At 42.6% G+C, this 27,328-nt stretch overlaps 1 protein-coding gene across 1 annotated transcript in view; it reads left to right on the top strand.

Moving 5' to 3' along the window:
* Positions 1–12,610: 12,610 nt before the first annotated feature.
* The window catches only part of LOC147889967 (sugar transporter ERD6-like 4), a 107,057-nt gene continuing 92,339 nt past the window's right edge, over positions 12,611–27,328 (top strand). Inside the window, exon 1 of the mRNA XM_087390916.1 lies at positions 12,611–12,899. Within this exon, the coding sequence (XP_087247042.1) occupies positions 12,711–12,899 (189 nt within the window). The 5' untranslated portion in view covers positions 12,611–12,710. The remainder of the gene's footprint in view (positions 12,900–27,328) is intronic.

The raw sequence follows: 27,328 nt of genomic DNA on the forward strand, positions 1-27,328 counted from the left end.
AAATCCACATGGAGTTATGGCTTATTGCACATCGTACATTACCAAAGCTGATAATGCAATGACAAAAGTGAGAAAGCAAGCAACAACACAATGCATGGAGACAAATGAGTGTGTGAGAAAGGTGGAGAATGCAATACTCAGCACTCAGAACATCAGTGCACAACAAGTCGTCTACATTGGTTGCCACTACCCCTCAAGTAGTACAAGAGAACATGCTGACATAAACACAAGCTTACCAGAAGATAGAGCCTCACTACTCAAATGAGATATTATTGATGCATATGCCAGTGGACGGTGTTTATGCTTGAGTTATTTGGCACTTATTGGCATTTTCTTTTGGGCCAGATTTGCTCATATGGATGCATAGTATATACACATGAGTCAGATGCATCTTTTGATGCTTTGAGCTTTGAGTTTTGGTGATATTTCACTCTATTGTGGCATACACATTTGGGTGCACCTGGTATTTGGTGTGATTCTCTCTTGCAAGCACTAGCATTTGGGATTTTGTTTCATTTGCATCATGGCATCCTCTTCCATGTCTAAAAAGGAGTTTTTCAGCATTAAAAAGTTTGATGGGACAAACTTTTCTTTGTGGAAAGAACAAATAAGGGATGTGCTTATTCAAAAGAAGCAGATTAAACCCTTGGCAGGGATTAAAGCTAAGCCTGCAAATATGTATGAGGATGATTGGAATGAGTTGGATGCATTAGCAAAGTCTACTATTAGACTTCATCTTGCAGAGTCAGTTTATTTCACAATAGTAAATGAGCAGAATACGGAAGATTTGTGGAAGAAACTGTGTGCCACTTATGAGAAGGAAACTGCCTCTAATAAAGTTTACCTCATGAAGAGGTTGTTTGAGCTGCAGATGAAGGAAGGGGTCTCCATTGCTTCTCACTTGAATGAATTCAATATTATTTTCAGCCAGCTTCAGGCTCAGAAGATGAATTTTGATGTGGAGACTAAGGCAATATTTCTCTTATGTTCATTGCCATCCTCATGGAATACCTTCCGTACAACTGTCAGTAACTCTGCACCTGGTGGAGTACTGAAATTTGATGATGTTGTGGATAGCTTGTTCGCCGAGGAGATTAGACAGAAGTCTATGGATGGCAGCAAGCAGGATGCAACCTTAAATGTGCAAAGGGGCAGATCACAGTTCAGGGGGAAGTCCCAAGAAAGAGGGAAGTCTCGTAGCAAATCCAGGGCACAGAACATTGAGTGTTACCACTGTGGCAAGAAGGGCCATATGAAAAAGGATTGCTACAAGCTGAAAAGAGAGCAAAAGGATAAGAAAAAGAATGCAAATTGGGGTGCAAATCAAAAGGAAGAGAGTCCAAGGGAGGACAAAGGAAAAGTGAAGATCGAGGAGATCAATGTAGTCACACATGATAGTGACAATGACGTTCTCTTCATGTCTAGTTTATCTGCAGAGTTGCTTACCACGTCAGGTGATGCATATTCCCAAGATTGAATTTTGGACTCTGGTGCTTCATTCCATGTTACTCCCCATAGGGAATGGTTCTCCACTTATGATAGTGGAAAGACAGGTTGTGTGCATCTAGGAAATGACTATGCATGTGACATAGTGGGAGCAGGTGACATAAAGTTTTCTTTTGCAAATGGGTCTACATTTGTTTTGAAACATGTGAGACATGTGCCTAAGCTGACCAAGAGTCTTATTTCAGTGGGTTAGCTAGATGATGCTGGTTTTCACACCACTTTTGGCTTTCAGAGTTAGAAAATTCAGAAGGGCTCTATGCTTTTGACCAGGGGTGTCAAGTGTGGGACTTTGTATCCCTTACATGTATCAGGGGTATTTGATCATGTTGTTGCAATAACCGAGCAGCCAAGCACTTCTTTGTGGCATTATAGGTTGGGGCACATGAGCCAGAATGGAATGAAACTCTTATGCCGTTTGGGTTATGTATCGCATTTGAGTTTCTTTGATTTTGAATTTTGTGAGCACTGTCGCTATGGGAAGCAGACTAAATCAGCCCATAAAAGAAGGGGAAAGAAAGAGTTTGAAAATCTTGATTTGGTGCATTCAGACGTATGTGGTCCCACGCCTACACGGTCATTAGGCAGGACTGAATACTATGTGATATTCATTGATGATGCAACTAGGAAAGTGTGGGCTTATGCTATAGCTCCGAAGAGTGATGTGTTCTAGGTATTTCAGAAATGGCTGGCCTTGGTTGAGAATCAGTCAGGTAGAATGCTTAAATGCCTACAAACTGACAATGGTGGAGAGTATCTCTCTCATGACTTTTAGCATTTCTATGATACATGTGGGATTAAGAGGGAGCTCACATCCCCTCGTACTCTAGAGCAAAATCCAGTTGCAGAAAAGATGAACCGTACCATTCAAGAAAGGTTGCAATGCATGCTTTCCAATGCAAGTCTTTCTGGTGGTTTTTGGGCTGAGGCAATGAAGACTGCAGTGCATGTGATCAATAGATCACCTAGTAAGAGTTTGGATGGTGGTATTTCTGAAGAGGCATGGAGTGACAAGAAGCCCTCTTACTCTCATTTGCATAAATTTGGATGTGAGGCATATGCACATGTACCAAAAGAGCTTCGAAAGAAGCTAGATCCTAAGTCTAGAAAATGCATCTTTCTGGGTTATGGTGAAAGTGGAGAGATGGGCTATCATCTCTGGGATCCAGAAGCAAAGAAGATCATACGCAGCCATGATGTGGTCTTTAATGAGAAGAAGATGCATAAGGCACCCAGAGGGATGTGGAAATGAGGAGAATCACTTTCCAGGATGTGAATCCACCTGCATATGTTGATAGACAACAAGTTGTCCATGCACCAAATGTGCAAGAAATGGTACCACCAAGTACTCCCACAGGTATACAATCAAGGGTAAATGATGGATCATCTATTGGTGGAAATGATGAGCCAAATGTGGCTGATATGCAGGTGGGACAGCAAGCTAAAATGCCCTTGAGAAGATCTTCTAGAGTGTCTAGACTGCCTGATAAGTTTGTTCCAGGGGTAGACTATGTGATGCTTACTGATTGTGGGGAGCCTTCTTGCTACAAAGAGGCTATGATGCACGAGGATCAATGCAAGTGGGAGTATGCTATGCAATCAGAGATGAGTTCACTTATGAAGAATAAGACTTGGGACTTGGTTTCTTTGCCACATGGAAAGAAAGAGTCTAGAAAATGAAGGTCACAGGTTATAATGTGCCTAGGTACAAGGCCCGTTTGGTTGCTAAAGTGTTCAAGCAAGAGAAGGGTGTAGACTTTGATGAGATATTCTCTCTGGTTGTGAAGATGACCACACTTAGATGCATGCTTGGACTAGTGGCATCAGAGGATATGGAGCTTATGCAAATGGATGTCAAGACAGCTTTCTTGCATGGGGATTTGCATGAGGAAATTTACATGGTGCAGCCGGAAGGCTTTGAAGAAAAGGGCAAAGAACATTTAGTTTGCAAGCTGAAGAAGAGTTTCTATGGTCTTAAGCAAGCGCCTAGAGAATGGTATCAGAAGTTTGATGCTTTCATTTGGTCTTAGGGTTTTAGAAGGAGTGAAATTGATCATTGCCTCTACACTAAAAGGGCTAAGGATAATAGCCTGATAATCTTGGCACTATATGTGGATGATATGCTATTGGCTAGCAAGAATACTTATGAGCTAGATGCATTAAAGGCCAAGTTGCATGAGGCCTTTGATATGAAGGATTTGGGACTTGCAGGTCATATTCTTGGTATGCGCATCACGCGTGATCGGAGTAGGAAACTCCTTTGGCTTTCACAAAAAGAGTATGTTACAAAAGTATTACAGCATTTCAATATGGAGGGGGGGAAGGTAGTGAGTACTCCATTGCCTCCATATGTGAAATTGAGTCATACAGATAGTCCCAAATCAGATGAGGAAAGGGCCATGATGGCTAAGGTTTCTTATGCATCAGCGGTTGGGAGTCTTATGTATGCTATGATAGCTACTAGATCAGACATTGCATTTGCAGTGGGAGTTGTTAGCCAATATATGGCTAATCTAGGAAAGAGGCATTGGGAGGCAGTTAAGTGCATCATGAGGTATATGAAGGGTACCAAGGAGATGTGCATCTACTTTGGAAAAGGAGACATGCGTGTACTTGGGTACACAGATTCAGACTATGCAGGGCATGTGGATAGTAGAAGATCCACTTCTGGTTATGTGTTCACCTTTGCAGGTGGTGCAGTGTCGTGGATGTCTCGCGCACAGAAGTACGTTGCTTTGTCTACCACAGAGGCTGAGTATGTTGCAGCCACAGAGGGTTGCAAGGAGGCTATATGGCTTGATCAGCTAGTGGGAGATTTGGGGATTCATACAGGTGTACCGACATTGCATAGTGATTCCATGAGTGCTATTCAGCTAGCACGGAATCCGGTCTTTCATGCAAAGACCAAACACATTGAGGTCAGATACAATTTCATCAGGGAGGTACTTGAGGACAAGCGCATAGAGCTTGTCAAGGTTCATACAGATGATAACCCTGCAGATATACTGAAGAAGAGTCTACCTAGTCAGCGGTTTGAGTATTGTCGTGTATTAATGGGCATTGGATAGTATGCTCACTAGTTGTTCTCCCTTAAAGGCACATTGTCCTTTAAGTGGGAGGTTGTGGGGGTTAAAGGTCAGTGTGCCTTTACCCCAGTGATGTACAATACTCAAACACATATATAAATGAATGAAAAAGAAGATTAGGGTGGTTCTGCACCCACCAAAACTTGTGTGGCTCTCTGTCTCTCTCTCTCCTTCTTCCGTTCTTGCTTCTGTTGAGAGCACTCTCAGAAACAACGGAGGCAGTTAAACTAACCCTAGCAAAAAGCACAAATTCCAAAGCCTCGACAAATGAAAGAATACGATGAATTGGCAATGCAATACTTAATACACAACATATAAGCTCCCAGCAAGCAGTCTACTTAGCACCACTTGTCCATCTTACATCTTAGTCTCAAAGCAATTGCTTTGGCATATATCTTGTAGGAACAGTTTAACATAGTGAGGGGCCTCCAATTTTTTAAAAATGTCCTATCCCCTTCCTTAGCTATAAGCTTAATGACCCCTCCATTTACATGCTGTGGAAGAATTCCCTGTTTTGCACTCTCTCTCCAAATAGCCAGTAAGGAGGGTCAGTGTCCCAAAAAAACTTGTAGAATTTCATAGGTAGCCCATCTTCCCCAGGTGTTTTGCCATCAGCCATTGCAAAAGCAGCCTCTTTAAGTTCCTAGATGGAGAGGTCTATCTCTAAATGGTTTTTGTCTAAGTTGGACACAGTGGTTTGTCTGGCTAAATGGCACCTATTTTTGGCCTCCACGACATTGTTATCTGTTAAGTCCACTGTACTCAAAAGGTTTTTGAAGTGGCTGACTATGATGTTCGTATTTTTTGCTTCTGATTTCACTAATTCCCCATCATCCTTCTATAACAAAGGGATTTCCTTACGATTTATCTTTTTTCTGATCCTCTTGAAGTTCTCCTTAGTTGGTCTGTCTATCTTACCTACCCACCAATCTCTGAAGTAGATCTTGGCATTTTGTAGCTTGATTTGCTCTTGTATCATGATTTCTTTTCTTTTGACCAATAATTGGTGTTGGGCATTGAGATCATTACTTCTAGTTCTTTGTTCAAGTTTTTCAATATCCTTCTTAAGATTGTCCATTCTTTTTGCTCTGATGGCTGGTCTATTTTTTTCGGCTTCCTTTAAGATTGTCTAGACCCTTTCAATAGCATCCTTCCAACCTAGGGATAGTGAGTTAGCTACTTGCAAAAGATAGGTTCCAATTTTCTATAACTTGTCTTTGGACTGTCTGCAGCTTGAACAAGGAGGGGTCAGCTTTAAACCATGAGTTCCCTTTCTTCCCACTCCCCAAATCAATACAAGCTAACACTGGCTTGTGGTCTGATAAGGTGAGAGAGAAAAAGGTGGATTGCTTGACTTCTAGCACTTGGTTAATCAGAGATTGAGCAATATACACTCTATCTAGCCTGGCTTCTCTCCTCAAATTACCTACATGTCTATTGCTCCACGTGTAGCTACTGGGAGTCCCAATGTCTACAACTTATAGATTTTCTTTGAGGTCTTCCCATATTTGTTACTTAGGACCTCTGAGTACTGATCCCTTCTACAACCATTTGTCTTTGACATTCTCAACCATATTGAAATCCCCCATAATAATACAGTCACTTCCTAAATTTAGCATTGAATCCCAAGTGACTCTTCTTTCCATGGGGCATAAACTGAAACAGTTGTGAAAGAAAACCTTTTCATTTTGCATTCTAAAGCAAGTCATCTCTGATTTGAGTCCTGCATGCATCTGATGACACAATCCTTGTAATGAGACAAAATCCCAATTGCAATGCCACCTCTTCCTTCCTCATGGTTTGTGAAGTACCAAATTCTTCTACCGTCTACCTTTTTAAGTCTGTTTTCTAGGATGTCATTGGTTACTTTCACCTCTTATAACACAAGAAATGTAGGATACAAAGAGCTGTCTCTCAGCCACTTGGCTAGTTCCTGACTCCTCCAAGGGTCAGTTAGTCCACATACATTAAGAGTAAGAAAAGTAAATGCTTTATTTACCATTCTTACTCTTCCCCTTTTTAGCCTTGGGGGTTGGGCTTTCGAGTGGGGCACTTTGACCCTTTACTTGGGAGATCCTTCTCTTATTCAAAGTAGTGGCTTGAGGTTTGGCAGGGGGGCTAGTAGGAGTACTCTATTTTTGAGCCAGGGGGAGGTCTTCCTCTGAGTCTCCCAACTCTGATTCACTCATACTCGCATCTACTTGATTCACATCTTCCTCAAACTTTTTGGACTAGCCAAGTTTGATTTCAGCTTCATCCATTTGTGCATCCTGTATCCACTTCTCAGTTTCTTGGTCAATAAGAGCCTCAAAAGTGTTGTTGGTTGCCAGAGGGAATGTTACCCTCTCCTTTTCTTGCTGTATAACAGGCTTCTTGTGATCATATGCCTTCTTGTCTAAATTTTTATCTGCCACTGTTTCTGCAATTTTCCCAAGTCTTAGTTTAATAGGATATCTTCCTGGTCCTAGACCTCTAGCTGCTTTTCTAGAGGGATGGCTTAGAAACAACTAGATAAGGAAAGGGCTAGTGGTCAAGTAGTGGTCACTAGTGTTAGATTCTTAAGAAAAAAGTTCTTCTTTTTCCTTTTTGAAATTGAGGATATGGGCTGGAAGGCTCTTCACCATGCTCTTTGGACCATAAGGCATCAACCTCTATATCTAGAGGATTGGTCAAGACTTCAACCTTGATAAGCCCAAATCCACCTTTGTACCTGTTTGGGTGGAGCTCCCTAATCTTTCCTTTTCTCTAGTGAACCAAGCTCCTAATCTCTGAAGATAGGGCAAGTGATAGATGTGGAAAAGGAGCGATTCATTAATCCTAGAGGCCACCCCCAGGTGTGTGTCAGATTGGATCTTGTTGAGGAGCTCCCAAAGACTCTGGTGATAGTCAACAGGAATGGGCGTGTTTATATGGAACAGCCCTTGGTATACAAGAACCTCCCTAACTCATGTTTTTTGTGTGGGATTCAAGCTAGTCTATGGATTGTTCAAGCCTATCCTCATCAAGAAAAGTAACCACTTTATCTTTAGGAGGTGGCTTCTCCTCAACTTCAGGCTGTTGAGTCTTCGACTAATGTTGTCATGTGTTTTCTGGTGCAACGCCTTTAACTTCTCTTCTATGGTCTGGTGTCTTGGTTCCTCCACTTGTGTTTGTTATCTTGGTGCCTCTGCTTGCTCCATCCTTGGGTTGAGGGGTCCTACCTTCGACGTCTCTGTTTGTAATGGGCCCATCTGTGAAGCAGGGAGGGGAGCTCTTGATGGGTGCCTATAGATTCTCTTTTTTATGCTCAAAAAGAGCCCAGCACCCACTGCATCAGCATCAAGATTGCCTGCCCTTCATTTAGAGATTCCTCTTGGTTCACCTGCAGATCGCTACTTCATAGTCTGGGGGAGCTGTGAGCTTCTCTTGAACTTTCATGTTCGTCTTTGCTGGTAGAGCTAGCAAAACGACGCATGAACAGGGGGATACTTTGTTTGGCAAGCTTTGCTAGAGATTACCCTATCATGGGAGAGAAATCAAGGAAAAAGAGAACAACAAAAATAATAAGGTTCAAAAATTACAATCAAATCACAGACCCGGAGAACCACTATAGGGAACAATCCCTTCTATTCTTGCTGTACCACAATGAAGAGCCAATGTTGGATGACCATATCACAACTTGGCATGTTAAGTACAACAATCACTTTCAAATCATTAGTTCAAACAAGAAAAAATTCATCAAACTAACACCAACAACTACCACATAATCCTCAAACATGTCTACCATGTTCTCATCCTCTACCACACGAGCCATACGATATAGCCATTGAAATGACCAATCAAACCAAGGCAAACCAATTTTGAAGCACTACTTCTTTGACCTACAAGTGCTTATCAAACCAAGACTACTATAACACACTGAGGAAACTAAATAAGGAACAATACAATCTACTAAACGACATAATGCTAAAAAAGAGAGTTGCTCCAACAAAGCAATTCCACCTTTTTCTTATAGGGAACGCATTTGTGCTAATGGCTGTAGTCCAAGCACTTCTAAGGCACTAAGTACTCACACAAAGAATGCTCAAAGTTAAGCCTCCCAAAGGTCCTCTTGCTAGCATACACAGGAAAGGTTGCATTTAACATTTGGGGAGCAATGATTCATTCAGCCCGTCATCTACCTCTAATGGGTTTGCACTACATAGCTCTCTCAGCATACAAACTCCAAGAATTATCACTACCCTACAAGCACCTGGAGCTAGTTGTATTCGACGAGGTTTCTTTGATAGGACACAACACAATGGTTGTCGTAGACATGTGTCTCAGAGAAATCAAACACAATCACCTCAACCATTTGGAGGAGTAGATGTTCTCTTATGTGGAGATTTGTGCCAAGCTAGTCCAACAAAAGATTCGTGGGTCTTCAATGAATAAGCACTACAATGACATCCACATTCTGGAAAGACAAGGTATCTATGTATGAGCCTCAGACTCCAATGCGACAAACATACTCAACAAAATTAGAGTTGGGAAGCATACCTTGGGAAGACATATCATTCATAAACAACCAATATGTCAGAATACCACAAGACAAGAAAAATGTGCCGCATTTGTTCTACACTAATGCTATGAAAGATTTTCATAACAAAGAAATATTTGAATTGATTCAAGAACAGCAACACATCCTCTTGTCACTTGACAAAAGACACAAAACATGCAACAAGACAATCCCTATTCCACTTGACCCGAAGGCAACATCAGGGTTGCACAAGGAGCTACATTTGAAACGTGGAATGATAGTAAAAATATGCTCAGGCAATTTGGACATGGCGGATAGACTAGTCAATGGCACTGATGGAATCTTCAAAGAATCGACTTCGACAACAAAGCATGCTATAGCATGGGTTTTTTTCTACAACATGCACATTGGGGAACAAACAAGATCGCAAAACACATTGACAACATTCCTTCAACTTGGACGCCAAAACAAAAAATTGCAAGAGAATTTCAAATAAGGAAAAACGCTCTAAACACACTAACCAGGTTACGATTTCCTATTCAACCAACAACAGCTAGAACAACACATCAATCTCAAGGGTAAACCATGGATTCTTTGGCATTTGACCCAAGCCCAATAAAGTCTCATGCTCTAGTGTACACAACCCTTTCTCGACTACGAAACCCAAATAGATTGTTCCTCATAAAGCCCCTCAATCCAAAGCATGTCAAAGTTGACATAAGCATGCTTAAAGAGATTGGTAGGCTAAGAGAAGACCGTCAATGGATGCTGTAGTAAACTGACTTCTCAACAACAAATTTAAATGTAAGAACATTGCAATCCCTGAATACACGTTCGCTAGCATTGCACATGTTAGACATACTTCTAGATATTAATCTACTCCATGCAACAACCTTGTGTCAGCAAGAAATACATGACAACACATCCAACACAATTTCCCTTCCAAACTTCAATTGTATGAGGAGAAACAATGGAGTAGGAATAGCCGCATGCTTCAAAGAACAATTCCAGACATATATATACGACAAAGGATGTGAGTGCTTGCTAACAATCCTAGAAGATGAAAACTACGAAACATTAGCAATCATCAACATATACAAGTGACCAACATCACCACAATAACATCTCTTCTACAATCCCTGAACAATCCACTCCAGCTAATCAAACCAGGAACACCAACAACAATAATAGGGGACTTCAACATTGACAATGCAACAATAAGCAGGCAGGCAAAAAATTTACATGATTTTATGGGGGCAAAAAATATGATGCAATTCATTTCGGAACCCACTATAATAAATGGCTCCACAATAGACCACATTTGGACAAACAACACCCACAAAAATGACATTTCGGGAACAATTTTCCTTTACAGGTCCAACCACTCCCTCATATACACAACCTTCGGCAACGCCAAAGGGCATGCCTCCTTAATGTAATTCACCTTGTTATGGGTTTGTTTTGTAATAAATCAGTCTTGGGGATATGGGATGTGTTGCGATAGAAATGGGAGCATAAGATCAATGGACATGATAGATGGGATTTGTTTTCATTAGTACTTCATCACAAGTTAAATGGGCAAGTTGGAAGGAATTGAAAAATATATTGGCACTCTAATATCAAGCATATAACGTAAAGTAGATGGTCAAACCTTAGAATATTGAAGGCATGGGTGTACACATATGAGCTTTTTGTTATCGAGGGAGGGGGGGGACAATATCAATGACAGATCCACATGGGATATTATTTTATGTGTATATGGTCGTACATAAATGGGCAACTTTCAAGAAAATGAGAGGACATTGCCAATATTAAAACATGAAATGAATGATAGAAAAACTATGTACGAGCTCACATGCTAGGAGGTTTGGAGGGTCATGATCTTAGGGTTAAAAGATAAGGTGTTGGAGACAAAAATGCCATGACCAATATTTTATTTGATAAGAAGAGCATGCAAACCACATTTAGATGGGAACGGCATTTAAAATAGGGTTGAAAGTGACCTATGAAGAGATGGATGTAAACACGTGCTATTGAAAAAGGTGTTGATTCTAGCATACGTGAATCATATATTTCCTCACCACCTTAACTAAGTCACGTGGAATTTCTTGAAAGCATCAAACCAAGATTCATTTGGGAGTGGTCCATATGCTTAATTCAAGAAGTAGAGGAGACATGATGGAGAGGTTGAACCTCATGGTGTTAAAGGATGAGAGAGTAGGTGTGATTATTTCATGTGGAGACAACTAGCCACAACCCTAAAGGTTGAGGTTTGTTAAAATGTTTATTTCCGTACTTACATAGCCATCCCTATGGTTCCCATTGTTTGCACACCCATTTTTATATAGGTGTAAGCTATTAAAAGAGTGCAAGCCAAGCTCTTTGAGGAGCAAATATGGTGTTGTACTTAGACATGTGGGTTACTAGAGACCCCTACTCTCACATCAAACTAGGTACACTTTCATGAGATGCACGGTCACCCAATCAACCATCAAAGTATGTATGGTATTAGCCCAGATATTGGCCATGGTGTGATGTGAAATCTATACATTAAAAAATCCCTTCTTTTGAACTCATGTATGTCCTAGAATTCCATATTTATGGGTGCATTGGCAATTTAAGGGTTTTTGGTTTCGATCCTTTGTGCATGCGATTGAAAAAGCAACTACATCGTGGTTTGCCAACTGTGGATGAGTAGGATTCCATAGATGAAACAATATGCCCTCCTCTACATGTTCTGGCATGCCAGACTAGAAATTGCTTCGAGGCAACATCAAGGGGTGAGATTGACAAAATTCAAAGATTTTTTTGGGAGGGAGTTGGGGGGGGGTGTGGGGCAACCCGTGATTGAGAAGGCAACCCACAACCATGAGAGGGGCCTAAGGGGAAGCATACACTCAACGAGGAAATAGGGGTTAATGGAACACGCAACCTTGAGAGAGCCTCATTGGGAACATACACTCAATGAGGAAATAGGGGGAGGGAGGTGTCTTTTGTGTTTACATCTAACTAGTGTTAGTCAGGGGTCGCATGTAGGAGAGGCCAACACCTTCTTGTATGTTGAGGGGCAATGATGCAAGACGGCTGTTGAAATGACCACAGAGTTGAAACGGCTTGTTATGTGCCTTGGTACTTACACCATGTTACATGTAGCATAATGGTCACATCTCGATCATCAAAGAGGCCCGGGAGTAGCCCTGAAATTTGAAGGCCTGCCCTAACCTTCATATTGAAGGACAAAATATGTCATTGGCCTTCAAAAGTAAGTAAATAGGGGTAAATACATGTATTTATATGCAAAAATTTGTAACCTTGTTGAATTGTTGGCTTCCTCAAATTTTCCAATGGCCTTCCCTAGAATGCCTAAAGGGCTTTGAAGGTCGTTGAAGGCTTCAAATTCCAGGGCTGCCCTGGGGACGTCGACGATGGCATGCACGAGCGTAGATGGCACAGGTGTGATGCCACGCAGGCAGGCACATGGGATTTTGGAAGGGGGGTGGTGTCGGAGGGTGGGAGGTGAAAAGCACGCCAGGAGAGTCTTTATTATTGTTGAGCTGCCTCGTTCTTTTTTCCTTTCCTTGCTTGAGCTTCCTTGCGTCTGTCCTTCATCGCCTCATTCTGCCATGGATGACTTCCAGGCCTTCAATGCCACGGCCGATCCCCGCGAGCCCCTCCTCTCTAACTCCCAGCGCCGTCGTCGTGGTGCCAGACGCAGATCGCGCAGCTCCAGTAGAGCTTTCAGCCAAAGTGTCACCATTGCCCTCGTCTGCACCGCCGTCGTTTCCTTAGGACCTGTACAGTATGGATTTTGTGTGCGTTCCCTACACTCTCCTCAAATGTGCTACCATCGCTGAATCGTGCCGCTTTTGGTAGTATGCAGTGTCGAAGAATGATCGCGCGGGATACGGAAATCCGGTAGAGGGGAGGAACAAAAGTTCATATGAATTTCCTCTCGTTGTCCTCGCATTGTAAAATATTTCCTATCAGAATGTCGCGCGTTAAGACTCCGCGTGCTTTTGGTTTTTGGATCGTAATGCGGGTATTCTGTCCAATCGAGCATAGCTCGAAGCCATGTCTCACGAAACGAGTTATCAACATAATCCAACCCCCCGGAGAAAATGGATTTTTGACCGTCGTGGTCTGTGCATTGTCTTAAATAAAACGTTGGTTATTATCACCACAGGCGGACGAGTAGTAAGATCGTCTTGACTTACCTTTCACGTGCCATACTTTAACTTTCTTTGTGGCAAATGGCCATGTGTACTCCCAAGCCATAATATTAGGCATACTCCAATCAAATCATTACACACGAGCAATACCCAGCGTACAGTTGCTGCTGAACAATACAAACTGCAATGACAAGAACAGAGAGATTATCAAGTTGCAATTCTATCACCCCAAACTGTGGCCACGGATCATGGATCTCAAATTTGCTGTCGACAGAGGCATGGGCTTAATGTCTCAACACCCCTCGTCATGTCATGTCCCACTTTGTTAGCCATCGGCTTCATATAGTCTTGTACATGGCAGAAGCGGACTCCCAATGTCGCCCAATGATGTTCGAAGCTTTCTGGGATTGGCTTGGTAAGAGTACCTGCCATCATCTCAACAATGTTGTTATCTTATCTGAACCGACTGTATATAACTTTTTATTCGAGGTATGATGCCTTGATTTATAGCCGATTCTTGCGGAATCATGCAATCCCTCACAGCTGCCTCGATTTATAGCCGACTCTTGTGCAATCATGCAATCCCTCACAGCTGCAGTAGAACGCATTATGTACCATGTGTCCATGGAGCTGGCATCATTGCTTGCTACGGTCGCACTAATTGCTAAAGCACACAGTAAGAAAACCATTCTGAAGTTGAACTTCAAGTATCCTTCTCGTTCCCAATTGGCATACAGCAAGAAAAACCATTCTGAAGTTGAACTTCAAGTATCCCTCTTGCTCCCAATTGGCGTCTACCTGTCCCTCTAGATTGAACTTGTCCTCTGCCATATAAAATTCTTTTATATGTATCAAAGTATTTTCTTTGCCATTTTCCAATTTGTTAGGCCAGATTTTGAATCAAACTGGTTCAATGCTATCACGGGAAAGACAATATCAGGTCTTGGTTATTCCAATTAACCAGAACAAAGATAATTGATCTGGCTGTATTTATACAGGCTCGATGCTATCACAGGAATGACAATATCAGGTCTTGGGTATTCCATTACCTAAGTACAAAGATAATTGAATGGGCTGTATTTATACGGGAGTTGCAATGACATGGAGATGGAATACTAAGAGCTCAGGAGCCATTCATCAAGATTGCACACATAGACTCATCATTTTCAAGATGAGGGCGTTGGATGAGGATGCAGGGGTGTCTCCTTATTCATAGGATCGTCAGGCCTGACTAGACGGATTTGAATGGACGCATGTATTAAATTGCAACCTAATGATAGTCTGTAATTGAATGTAGATTGTGAAGGATCTCAACTCTCTCTAATGCTCATCAACACACCACATATGCAAATAGTAATTAGAACAACAGAAATTGTGGCACAAAGAGACTATTATAAACCCTATCAAATTATGTGCTGAAGGTACAGGTGGCTGCCAGCAAACCACAGCGGCTGCACAAAACTGAATGCTGATGCCTTGAAATGCTGCTCTTTTACTTCTCTCCTGTGCCTCGTGAAGAGGTTTAGGAGAAGCGAAGCCATAATGCCTTCTTATATGAGCTGGGGGGCAGTTTTTTTTCTTGTTCTGGGTGCGGGGGGGGGGGGGGGGGGAGGTGCCTCTGCAGCCAGCCAACTAGCCCTGCATAGGGGCCTAGCCAAATGAGCAGATGACTGACCAGCTGGCGGTCATAGGGTATACTGTGTTGGCACTAGACCAGACTCAAGTCGGCCTTCAACCAGTTCAAAGCAAGGCGGCCTGAAGCACGTCTAAAGCAACTGGCCACAGCCAGTCACATATAGCCCTATATGTGCTTACAAAGGCAGCTCTATGTGGGCTCATATGCAATGCCTTGTCCTTTTGCCTAACCTTGTACTAGCCCTTTTGTTCTTCTATAGGGCATTGCTAGCTATTTTTGTAAGGCTTCCTCTCAATGACCAGCTTGTGGGTTTCAATGTCCATCCACTCTATGATCTTCTCTTTAGATGAAGACATTGGAGATTTTCGCTGCAGCCGTGCCATAGACTAACTCAATCGGTTCATCCTTTATCAGCTCCCTAATGGAATTGTTTTGAACCTTGATGTGCTACGTCCAAGCATTAATTATAGGGTCACAGATGATTAGTGTTGTGTTCTCTTGATGCGTGTGCATGTCCTTGAGAATCCATCCAGGCTGATGTCCAGTGTGGAAGGAGTGGCTGGTGGTTGCTTGTTGTTGAGCCATGAGATGGCCCTTGACTGTAGCAAGAAACTATATCTTAAATCTGTGGTGGTGCCAATCTCACGCATGTACCATTCAGGTACTCTAGTACCCCGTACCCCCATGTGGGCCTTCCATCAAGTAGCCCTTGGCTTTGATTCTAACAAGCATAGTTACCCAATTGAAAAATTGATGTTGGGTTGGTTGTTGGTCACTTAGATTAAGCTACCCACTAATCGCCAATACTTGGTGGTATCCACCAATGTTGATGTCTCCTTATTGCTCTCCACCACTTATGTGCAGTTTTCCATCTTGGATTTTTGTCTTGTGTAAAGTAGAATTTTATGCCAAGGAGATAATGAGGAAGGCTTTAATCTATCATCTTTAACTCCTCGAATAGACTCTTTTCATGTTGGATCTTCTCGGTACTTGAGCATCCATTTATACAAAGTTTCGTACTGAGTTTCTGTTGGCACTCCGAAGGTGAAGGTCAAACTTATCCATGAAGAAGGCTAGCACTAAAGGAGAAGACTAATCAAAATGTAGTCCAAAATCTCTTCAATCAAGCTATAGCTGCTTGTAAAGTCTAAACGATTTAATTTTAGTCTCTCCCAAACGAGCATCTAAATCTAGCTGATAGGGCAACACACCATTTAGGATAGAAAGAATTGACGCAATACCAATAGGTCGCAACATGGACGAAAACTTCACAAGGTGAAATTTGCATGTATGCTAATACGGCAATAGTATATACCTAGATGAATCCAGGAACATTCCCAAACTCATCCTTTAAAAATACAACATAGTGCAGTTTCACTCTCATGATAGTCACTCATAAGATTGAAAACCATAACCATAGCAAGGACTAGCTACTATGACATCCCCACTGACGTCATTAGCGCCCAACAGTGGGTGTAGACCATAGTATAAAATAATGCTCAGACACATAGAAATCCACACACCCATACATACTTGAGCATCCATGTATACAAAGTTTTCGGACTGAGTTGAATCAAATTGAAGATAGAGAGCTGTGGACTGAGAAGCATAAGCCACCAAGGAAGACCTTGGAAAGATAGAATCTTTCCTAGATGGTATATGAAGACCCTAAAGGACTAAGATAAGTGATGTTCATGTGTGCAATTAATTGCACAAGAGTAAGGAGAACTCAAACAAGGAGTTAGACGTTGTGAACTACGCTTTGATGGTCGCTCCAGGAGATCAAGAGGCCAAGGTCCTTTGATGAAGCATAAAAGCCAAATTGGAGATCTGCTATGAAGGAAAAGATGGATTTCATCCTAAATAACATGATTGTCAACAAACTGCCGGAATGGAAGTGCTCTGTGTAGTTTTATGAGGCAAAGTATAAATACAGTAGCACTTTGGATCAGTGGTTGTCAGAGGCTATCCCAAGTAAAAGAACGCCCCTCATTGAGACATTTGTTCCTATGGCCAAGATAAACACAACTTAGGCGGTGATAGCTATAGCAGCACACCGTCAGTGATTGTCTACCACATGGATGTGAAGTCATCATTTCTCAATGGGGACCTGGTGGAGTAGGCCTACATGGAGCAGCCACAAGGTCTCGTTGCCCAACATCAAGAAAGAAGGTGTGCAAACTTCACAAAGCATTGTACGGGCTGAAATTTTCTCAAAAAGCTTGGAACGAGAGGATCGACAAGTACCTTATAAGGATCGTCACTTATAGCCCATCAAATCCCAACTTGTATCTCTTTTCAAAACCAGAATGGAGGATGATTATTATTCTTTTTGTGGATGATTTGATCATCACCAATGCTGATGTCATAGTAGCTAGTCCCTACTATGCGTGGAGTTTATGGTTTTCAATCTTATGAGTGACTATCATGAGATTGAATTTGCACTGCACTATGTTGCATTTTTAGAGGATGAGTTTGGGAATGTTCCTGGATTCATCTAGGTACATACTTCTCATGAATGGCAAACCTTGGTGCCTTCAGGGATGCAATCGGAACGACTACTTTAGGTTGAGACTTCATCTCCTAAAAGACGACGTTTTGTCTCACCACAATCTTCTTCGTCTCTGAAATGATACACATTTGACTTTTTGGTGTAGCTAACAAAAAAATGATTTTTGCTCTTGGGATGTAACTTTATCACGACGTCCTTACTTACATGCACAACAAATGAGCAATGACGATTCCACAATGTGTAACTCCTTGTCCTATAGTCACTACGATAGTCTCCTAGAATTGCTCTCGAGAATTTCACGAATTCCATAGTTCTCAAGGGTCTTCATGGCCAGAGGATGAGACACATGGAGTCACAAGTACTCAATTGCTCTGATTGAAGAAATAATGTGCAAGTACATAAGGTGCCTCTATTATAGGCTGAGGTGGCCTTCTCTTCCCCCAACACTTAATAGGTGTCAGTGGAAAGAATCTTCCTCAGTGATGATGTCACAAGAATCAAGAATCAAATCTATATCCGAAGGTTCAAGTGACCCCTCAACTCACAAAGGACAAACCCAAACCCCTTTCACAATGTCACTTAACTAGCACTCAAGGTACAGCCTAAACTAGGACCTTGTTCACATTGCGGACTCCGAAATATCCAATATCCCCCTTCGGAGCAAAAGTGGTGAGATGCAACACATAACAAAGATGCTACCTCCCAATCCCATTAGAATGTGTGTCAAAGCCAACTCATCATTGACACCTCCCTTGTCATAATAGTCCTTTAAGCACACACTGCAACTGAGATGGCAAGATCTTAAGCTATCCCCTGGCTCCTAACTGGGTACAAGGACATATCTAGAGCCTTTCATAGATCCAAGGATTATTTCATCACCCGAATACAATCATTTTAGAGGGACTACCCCCTCGTTGACACAAGCACACAAAGGGCAACTCAAAAGCGTAATCCCTGTCAACCTTCTCAAGGGGCAGTGGCAGCGGTGATTTCCTCAACTTCTTCTCTTTCTTTAGGTTCTTCCTTTGTAACAAAATTGGCATGGTACTCTTGTTGTTCTTTCTCCTTTTTCTTGAAGCAAAATGCTTCCTTGTATCCGGACCTCTTGCAATAACAGTAGTGGATCTTCTTTGCAGCTTTCCACTTGGAAGAAGATGTGAATGTGCTATTTGTGCCGTCAATGCTCCTGGTTTTGTCTTCTTATATTTTGTATGTAGTCAATTCGAGGCGAAGGACTTCTAAGGAAGACTGGAAACTGAGTACATCTTTCATGGTCTTCAGCAAGACTTCCATCTTATCCTCATCATCATGCTCACTCTTAAGACTAGTGAGTTGATTGATGATGGAATACATAATGGCTAGATAATCACTGAGTTCATCATATTCAGACATTTTGAGTTCATAAAACTTTAACTATAGAAAAACCTCGGGTCTTTAGAAAATCCTGCTTATGCTTGGGCACTGATGTTGACATAAGCATTGCTTTGCTTGATAGGTATGTGTACCTTTTGTTTTTCAAAAAAGTTTTTGTTAGCTCATTTTTCTTCTCTTTTGTTTTCTCTTTTATTTTCACTGTAGAACTTTGGACTATAGAACAACAAAAATCTTAATTTGTACAATTGAATATATTATAGTCTTACAAAGGTATATAGGAAGACCTCGTAACTGGTAACTCTATTACTGAAGATACCTTCGATTTTACCCCGTACGTGGTTGGCTGAAGACTTGGAGTAAATATGGTGAACGAGTGAGTCAGCAAGTCCAAGACCAATAATGGCAATGGCATGCTGATTTTACTGCTTCCCAGTCTTTTACCTCCTTGTCTTCTGCTGAAGGGGCATTCTCGTCTCCCGAGACAATTTCCCATAATCCTTCCCTCACAGGAGGTGTTGCATCTTTGTCTGCCACGCAAGGGAGACCGGGCCCTGAGAATCTCTCAGACGAGGACATAGAAAAGGAGGAGAGTGATGAAGACATCCTTGAGAAATGCTTCCCAGATGTCAGAAAAAGGGGGAGAGAAAGTCAGCCAATGCTGGTCAAATAATAGCCATCAGTACTCCAATGATCGAGAAGGAAGAGCAGAGAGAGACAGCCAGGTGGGCAGGTGGATGTCATCATATACGAACAGCAGATGGCAGCATTCTTCAGATAAAATGTCGGAGGAGATTTACCAAGGTGTAACTACCATAAGGCCTCGGCAGAAATGGCAGTCACAGCAGCACTTACAGTTTGGCAGGAGGCCATCATCGCAGCAATGGTACCATTCTGAAAAATTGTCTTGAAAAGGAAAGGAACAGTGCAGCTGCATCAGAGATGGTGCTATTCCTTCATCTTGGTGGCCCTTTTTGACAGTGGCAGCTGCCAAAAAACAGTGTGGTCTCAAACTCCAAAAATTGGGTGATAGCAGCTCAGCTACAGCGTCGGTCTAATGCTGCTGTAACAGATCGCTCTTCATAGGAGAATGCTGGCTGCAAGTGGTGGTGTATCTCAGTAGCAGGTTGCAAAATGTGGGCAGATCTGAAAGAGGGAGGTGTAGCAGGTTGATGGGCAGATCTGGCGAGATTGGATAGCACAGATAACAGCTGCGAATAATTGGCTTCCTGAACAGGATAATCATCAGGAAATTACGACATCGAAAAGCTTCACAATCATGGCAGCATTACATCCTTTAGAAAACGTCGACCAACAGCAGGTTGTTCTCCAAATGGGGCAGCAACTCAAACTTCAGCAGTCGGGCAGCAGCTATGGTGGTGGAGCTGAGAGCAGGACCTCTTCAGAATGACGACATTGTGGATGAGGGTGATTATTTCAGTAGGAGTGATGAAAGGTAGAGCTCTGATACCATGTAGAAAACCATGGTAGAGAGAATGTTTACATGGGTGAAGTGCGATGGAGATCAGTGTGGAGCTGGAGGATGGAGACACATGGAGGCAGAAGTACTCAGGTGATGTGATAGAGGAGATAATGTGCAAGTACATAAGGTGCCTTTTTGATAGTCCTGACATCATTGATGATGTCACACAAATCAAGAATCAAATCTTATCTGCCCCCTCAAACTCACAAAGGACAAACGCAAACCATTTTCATACTGAGACTTAACTAGTACTTAAACTAAGGCTAAACCAGGACCCTGTTCACACTGCAGACTCTGAAATATCCAACACCACAGTTAGCCCAAAACCAGGCCTGAAGTAGCCTATAATAACTGACTACATAGAGTCAGATACAGCCCCTTGTCTACTCCCTATGTGGACTTCCATACATAGTCCTAACTGGGCTTGTGTCCTAACCCAGCCCTAGCCCTTTTCTGCTCCTCATACGGGCACTCAGAGATAGTATTGCCAACTATCTTTTTAACAATTGGTGACACGTCTTAGGCCTCACAGCAGACTGGGGGCTGCTACAAACCATAAATGAGACATCACGTAGATGCCATGTAGCAAGTTATGCAGTGTCCCCAAGCCTGGAGGGGGTTACACTCTACAATACTTGACACACTTTTTTTTTTTGGGTAAAATCAAGTGCACTGTATTTATATTGTCATAACTTTACAAGAGGGAAAGTCTCCAAGAATGGAGAGTATCCCACAGATCAGAAGCATAAAAAGAAAAGCTCAATGCAAGATGCATGCATATCACCCTCATGGCAGGCATCATATAAAGATTGCCGCAATGAGGCTCTAAAAGATTCATATGACTTTTGAAACTGGCGGCCCAAGTATGCCAAATTGTGCTCTTCCCAGATTGTCCAAAGAGCCCAATATCTCACCCATGAGAGAAAGAGTGAGTATTGAGATAAAGGCCTCCTAAATCTGCCAAATAGCCAAAAATGTTTCCCAAATATGTGACTCGGGAAACGGAGGCGAAGATGATCTGAAATTTTCCCAAGGAGATTCCGAGTAGACGGGCAATGCCAAAGCAAATGAGGGACAGTCTCTGAAGGAGCGTGACACCGTAAACAGGTGGGTGGTGCAATGTGACGTTTGGCAAGTGTGATTCCCACTGACAATGTGCCGGTCATGCATCTCCAAAGAAAGAGTCTTTGTTTCAAAGGCATTTTACACCTCCATAATAGTCGGAGATTCTTCCGCCACCATGAAAGGGGCTGCCTGATATGCCATAGAGTATTAGCATATTGATGAATCCAAGGGGCAGGTTGAAGAAGCTTGTAGACTTTGATGGAGGTCAAAACAGGCAGAGGAATAGGACGAGAGCATGTAGCAGAGGGGTACGATTGCCAATCCATAAGCCTGTCTGTGTCAGCCACAGGGGGAATAGGTAGAAAAGGATGCAAGAGATCAGCAATTTTCTTCCATATCAATCTGTGATGCATTCCCAAAGCATAAGAGGCAGTGGCCTGAGGAAAAGATAAGACATGTCCGTGATCATCTACCACATCATTGATGTATCTAATTCCCAATTTCATGAGATTATATGCCCGAACCGGTTCCTGTAAAGCAAGTGGAGTGTCAAAGATGGCACTCCAATGAATACTTTCTTTTCTCATTGAGTTTGTCCCCAAATGATTATCAGGAGCCCATTTGACTTTAGAAAGCACTTGTTTCCAATCCAATATCAGAGCAGTAGAGAAAGGGCATCTAGGAATCTTCCCTACAAATCTCCCAATGACAACCTCCCAATGATCAGTAGTCCAATGGCCATAAGCAGTTGTCCTCATGTTGACACACATGGATGCTATCATACAAGTCCATGGCTGTTTTTGACGGAAAAAGGTATGGAGCATAGTCGCCTTCCTTGCAAGTACATGATATTTGATATTTAGAACATTAAGTCCTCCATGCATCCTAGGGGAACATACCATTTCCATCTTCAGCAGTCTCAATGCTTTCATAGCAGTTTTTGTCTTCCATAACAGCTCCATAGCTTGAGACATAAAGACTGAGATATCTCTGGAGGACCAATGTAGCAAAGGCAAAAAGAACTGAACATAAGACATTACAATAGACTGTACTATTTTGAGCCTGACATGAAGTGGCCAAGTAGAAATTTTCCAATATTCCAATTTATGTTGAAGTCTTTGGAAGATCCATTTTAGCTGCTGCTTCCTGGTGATATGCCATCCTATAGGATATCCCAAATGCCTGACTACATCTTTGGAATGCACTATCTGACCAGGCCAGAGAATAGAATGCCAGTCACATTGTTTCAGGGGAAGCAATTTGGATTTGTCAAAGTTGACATGCAATCCCGCTGCTAATCCATACAATGATAATGTGGTCATAAGCATGCTGACTTCCCGAGGAGAGTTCTGTGGCATAAAGAAGGAATCATCAATGTATGCCTGTGCCAAAAAAGATGCAGCCCCAGGGATTTTAAGACGAGTCATCTGTCTTGTGCTTGTAAGATGATCAAGATACATTAATAGGGGATGAGTCGCAATGGCATAGAAAAGAGCACTAAGGGGGCAGCCCTGTCTGACTGATCTACCCAATATCCATGACCGAGATAGATGACTTTCGAGAATGCACTGGGAAGTAGATCCAGAATAAAGCCAATAAATTGCATTTGCTATCTTGGGATGAAAACCCAGCTTTGTCATGGTTTGAGAGATAAAATCCCATTGTACAGTGTCAAATGCCTTAGTAATATCTACCTGCAATATGAGCACATCTTGATTTGAGTACTTAGCATATTCAATTGCAGTCAATGCATTGGAGATATTGTCATAGATTTGTCTTCGCGGCACAAACCCATACTGATGAGGATGAAGGCCCGCATTCAGTATCCCATGAAGCCTATACACAATCATTTTGGCAATGAGTCTGTAAACTACAGGCATCAAAGTAATAGGCCTCCAATATGACATATGATCACAGAGATTTTTTTTGGGCACAAGTTTAATTATGCCATGCTTCCAAAGGTGTGGCAATTGATTTTCTTGCCAGGCAACATTGATCATTTGTAATAGAACATCTTTCAAATCATCCCAAAAAGAAATATAAAATTCCACCGTAAGACCATCCCAACCATGGGACTTGTATTTGCCGAGATGGGACAATGCATTATCAAGTTCCGTGTCAATAAAAGGTCTCTCAAATAAAAGAGCATCATCCATTTCCACTATCCCACATCTTGAAGAAATTCAGTCCTCGCATCAGTCATTTGATTTGATGGGGAGCCAGGGGTAGAGAACAGTGTCTAGAAGTAATTTTGGCATTCATCTTGGAGATCAGAGAAGGAGTGCGTCCAAGAGCCATATAGCTTCCTTACCCTTAGACATGAGTTTTTCTTTCGAGTGGCATGCAGTCCCTGGAAGAAGGCTTTGGATGAGCAGCCCTTATCCATAAGGGGCTTCATTCTTGCTCTAATCTGCCATTTGTGCAATTTCCGCTAATCATTATCAGTCAGTTTGATCCGGGCTTGTGAGAGGGAATCATTTTCTGATTCAGAAAGAGGCCTTAAATGTGAAAATTCAGTCAACTGTTGTGCTGTCCTTTTTGCCCATTTGACCTCGTTCCTCCATGTAGCCATGTGCCAGGTGCCATACTCCCTAATGACATTCTGTATACGAGAGACAAAGCTGTCCCAAGCATAATTCATGTCCTCCTGAGCATGCAAAAGCAAGGGATGAATTGCAAATCTGATCATTTGCTGGAAATGTTGATGTCGAAGGTAAGCCTGATTAACATGCAATAATCTGCTGGAGAGAGTCGGCAAATCATCTTTGCAGATTTAACCATAATGGGGCATGATCTGACAAGCCCAAAGAGAAATCTATGTGGAGATGAAGGCTAAAATCTGCATATTGTTGTGGATAGAACAAATACCATCTATCAAGCCTAGCCCAGTATGTAGTATAAGCATTATGATGAAAAGTATATCCGGGCACTGATCCTTGTAGAAGCAGCCATAAATCTTCAGCCTGCACAGAAAGAAGCATGCTATCCCATTTCTGTCTTTCTGATGAAAGCATATGAGATCTTGAAGTGGTGTTATCTCTCAGCAGAGGAGAATTGTTAAAATCTCCACAGATAAATGCATTGGATCTCCATGGATATTTGCTTAAAGAATCCCATAGAGAAGCCCTCATGGCAGAGGTCTGGGAGGCATAAACTGATGCAAGCTAAAAAATGTCACCATTGACATTACATTGTATGACTATCCATCGGCCACTGCTGTCATTGAATGCTAACTGGGGCTCCAGCTCATGTCTGACCATTATGCATACCCCTGAGTAGGTAGTGGTACCAGCATAATATATATCATAGCCGCCAAAGTGATCATGATGACCAGCCTTAGAGTGTTGATTATGCTCTTGCAAACAAACAATATCTGGCTGCATTTTATGTACATAATTCCAGAAAAGCCTCCACTTTGAGACATTGCAGAGGCTCTGTACATTGTATGTAAAGCACTTAAGTGTTTGATGCGTGAAAGAGATATATACAGGAAAGTATAAGTATGAAACAAGATATCAGAGAGGCAAAGCCTCTGCCTGCATGGGTTGCAGGCTTTCATGATCCATAAAAGATATGGCATTCTCCCCTTTTTCAGAATCACATGTGGGAATACCCTTCTTCAAAACCCCCACCTAATTTTGAAGGACAGGAGCTGAAGTGGAAGCCTGTCCTGGTAAGGGAGAGGAAGCATCCCATTGCCGAGATTGAAAGGGGCGTTGCTTCAATACAACCACCTTCTTAGGCTGTTGAAAACCATCCCGATCTGTCCCCACAGGTTCCTTCATCTTCTCTTTTTCTTTTTCTTTCCCTTTTCCAACAAGTGATTGCACCTGATTAACTGGTTTAGCATTCTTTGCTCCATTTCGATTTGCTGCCTTTGCTTGCAAATTCTCATTCTTTTCCCTTGTCTGAGGCGGCAAGGCATTAGGAGGGGGTTGATGCAGTACCATTGGGCATTCAGAGGCTAGATGCCCAAACTTGTGGTAGGCAAAGCAAGCGCCTGCAAATACACCCCATTTCAAGTCAAGAAACTTTTTCCCCAATTGCACACCCTCAACTTCCACTGCAATAGAAGGAGGGGTAGGTGTGTCAGTGTCCTAGAGGATGCAAAATCTGTTACGATTTCCCATGGGGCGTGGAGGACAAATGACCTGTCCCAATGAAGCAGCCAGGCCAGGCAATTCTTCATGCATATAATCCGGGAAGTTAACAACCTCAACCCATACAGGATAATGATGGCGTATAAGACTTTGGTAGTCCTTGTTTGGGGACCAAGGCATGGCATGTACCATCTGCTTCCCGTAGAAAAGGGAAGAAAGCTCAAGGAGCCTCTGCTTGCACAAAGCATCTGATAAATGCACCTCATAAAATCCTCTGGAGGCAAAGTAGACACCCTCTACAAAACATCCTCCAAGGATAGACTTGATCCATTGCGCAACATCACTGGCGGCTGGAATTCTTCCTGGAAAGAAAATAATTACCGCGGTTTGAGATAGCTTTCTGAGAGGATTCACAAGGGAGGGCAATTTCAATTTGTATGTGACCTCCGGAACTGGTTTGCCCCATTCCTATCGTGACTGCTGAAAGTCATCCTTAAGTGTATCAAACACATATTGAGCCTCCATAGTAAGCTCATCATCCTGTGAAGCAGGCTGAGAAGGACGACGCTTGGCATGTGTAGATCTTTCTTTTCTAGCATATGTATAGACATCAGGACCTGAAGCCATGATTGAGATATGGCAAGGCAAGGGAGAAATAGAGGGAAAGACAAAACAAACAGAGAAAACGTACGGAGAGGCACAGGGAGAAGATGTAGATCAGTACGGCAGAGGCTGTACGGAAGGGATAAGCTGTACGGAACGTCAGAATGACCTGTACGGAAAGACCTGTACGGATAGGCTGTATGAAACAGTGGGAGGAAATGTACGGAAATTACTGTACGGACGAAGACTTGTTGTACGGGAAAAGCTGTACGGAGGAACATGTACAGAACAACGGGAAAAGATATACAGGGATTCTGTACGGACAGAGGGTGCTCACGAAAAAGTACAGAATTGTACGGGAAGGAGCAGGGTGGTACGGGGAGGCTGGGTGCACAGAAGGTCACGACGTACAGCAGGGCTGACAAGAGACGTATGATACGTACGGAAAGACAGCGGGGTGTACGGGCCTGCACGCCGGGAGAGCCCGTATGGCGATCGTACGGACGTACGGACGGAGGGGGAGAAACCTAGGAGGGGTCGGGCGCCTTCGTCTCACCGTCTCCACCTATGCTCCCTTCGACACACACACACACCACACACAAACAAACACACACACACACACTTTTTTTTTTTTTTTTGTTGGTAAATCCAGTATTTATATTATCATAAATTTACAAGATAGAAAGTCTCGCACTCACTGACATGAGACTCAAAAAAAGAGCCCAATGGAGAAACTCAAAAACAGGAAGAGAACACTTCAAGGCTAGTGGCATCCAAGTCCCTTGCAGCAAAACTGTCATATAAGGAGTGCTTGAGGGAGATTCTGAAGAAAATATATGCCTGAGGAAACTGTTGACCCATCCTAGAATGCAGTCTCTGCGTCCAAATGGTCCATAGTACCCAAAAGCGAGTCCAGTGAAAAAAGAGGAGGAATGGAGACATCTGAGATGAGAGGCATCCAAACATCCAGAAGAGTTTCCCAAATCTGATAGAGGGAAACCGAAGCTGCAGCAAATGAGAAACATGAGTGATCAGTATGCGGGATTGTGGGCAAGACCATAGTAGGTGAGGAACTGTCTCGTACTGTTGAGAGCAACGGGGACAGGAAGGGGAAGCAATGCGGCGTGCTGCCAATTTAACCCCAATGGAAAAGGCTCCCACAATACATCTCCAAAAGAAAAGCCTCTGTTTCAATGGCAATTTGGCTTTCCAGATTTTCATGAGTCGTGATTGCCACCAAGATAAAGGCCTATCCAAATTCCAAAGAGTGTTGGCATGCTTGTCAATCCATGGCGGTGGAAG

Source organism: Dipteris shenzhenensis, chromosome 19 (genome assembly GCF_047967505.1).
Source record: "Dipteris shenzhenensis isolate YYH24624 ecotype China chromosome 19, Dip_SZ_1.0, whole genome shotgun sequence".
NCBI lineage: Eukaryota > Viridiplantae > Streptophyta > Polypodiopsida > Gleicheniales > Dipteridaceae > Dipteris > Dipteris shenzhenensis.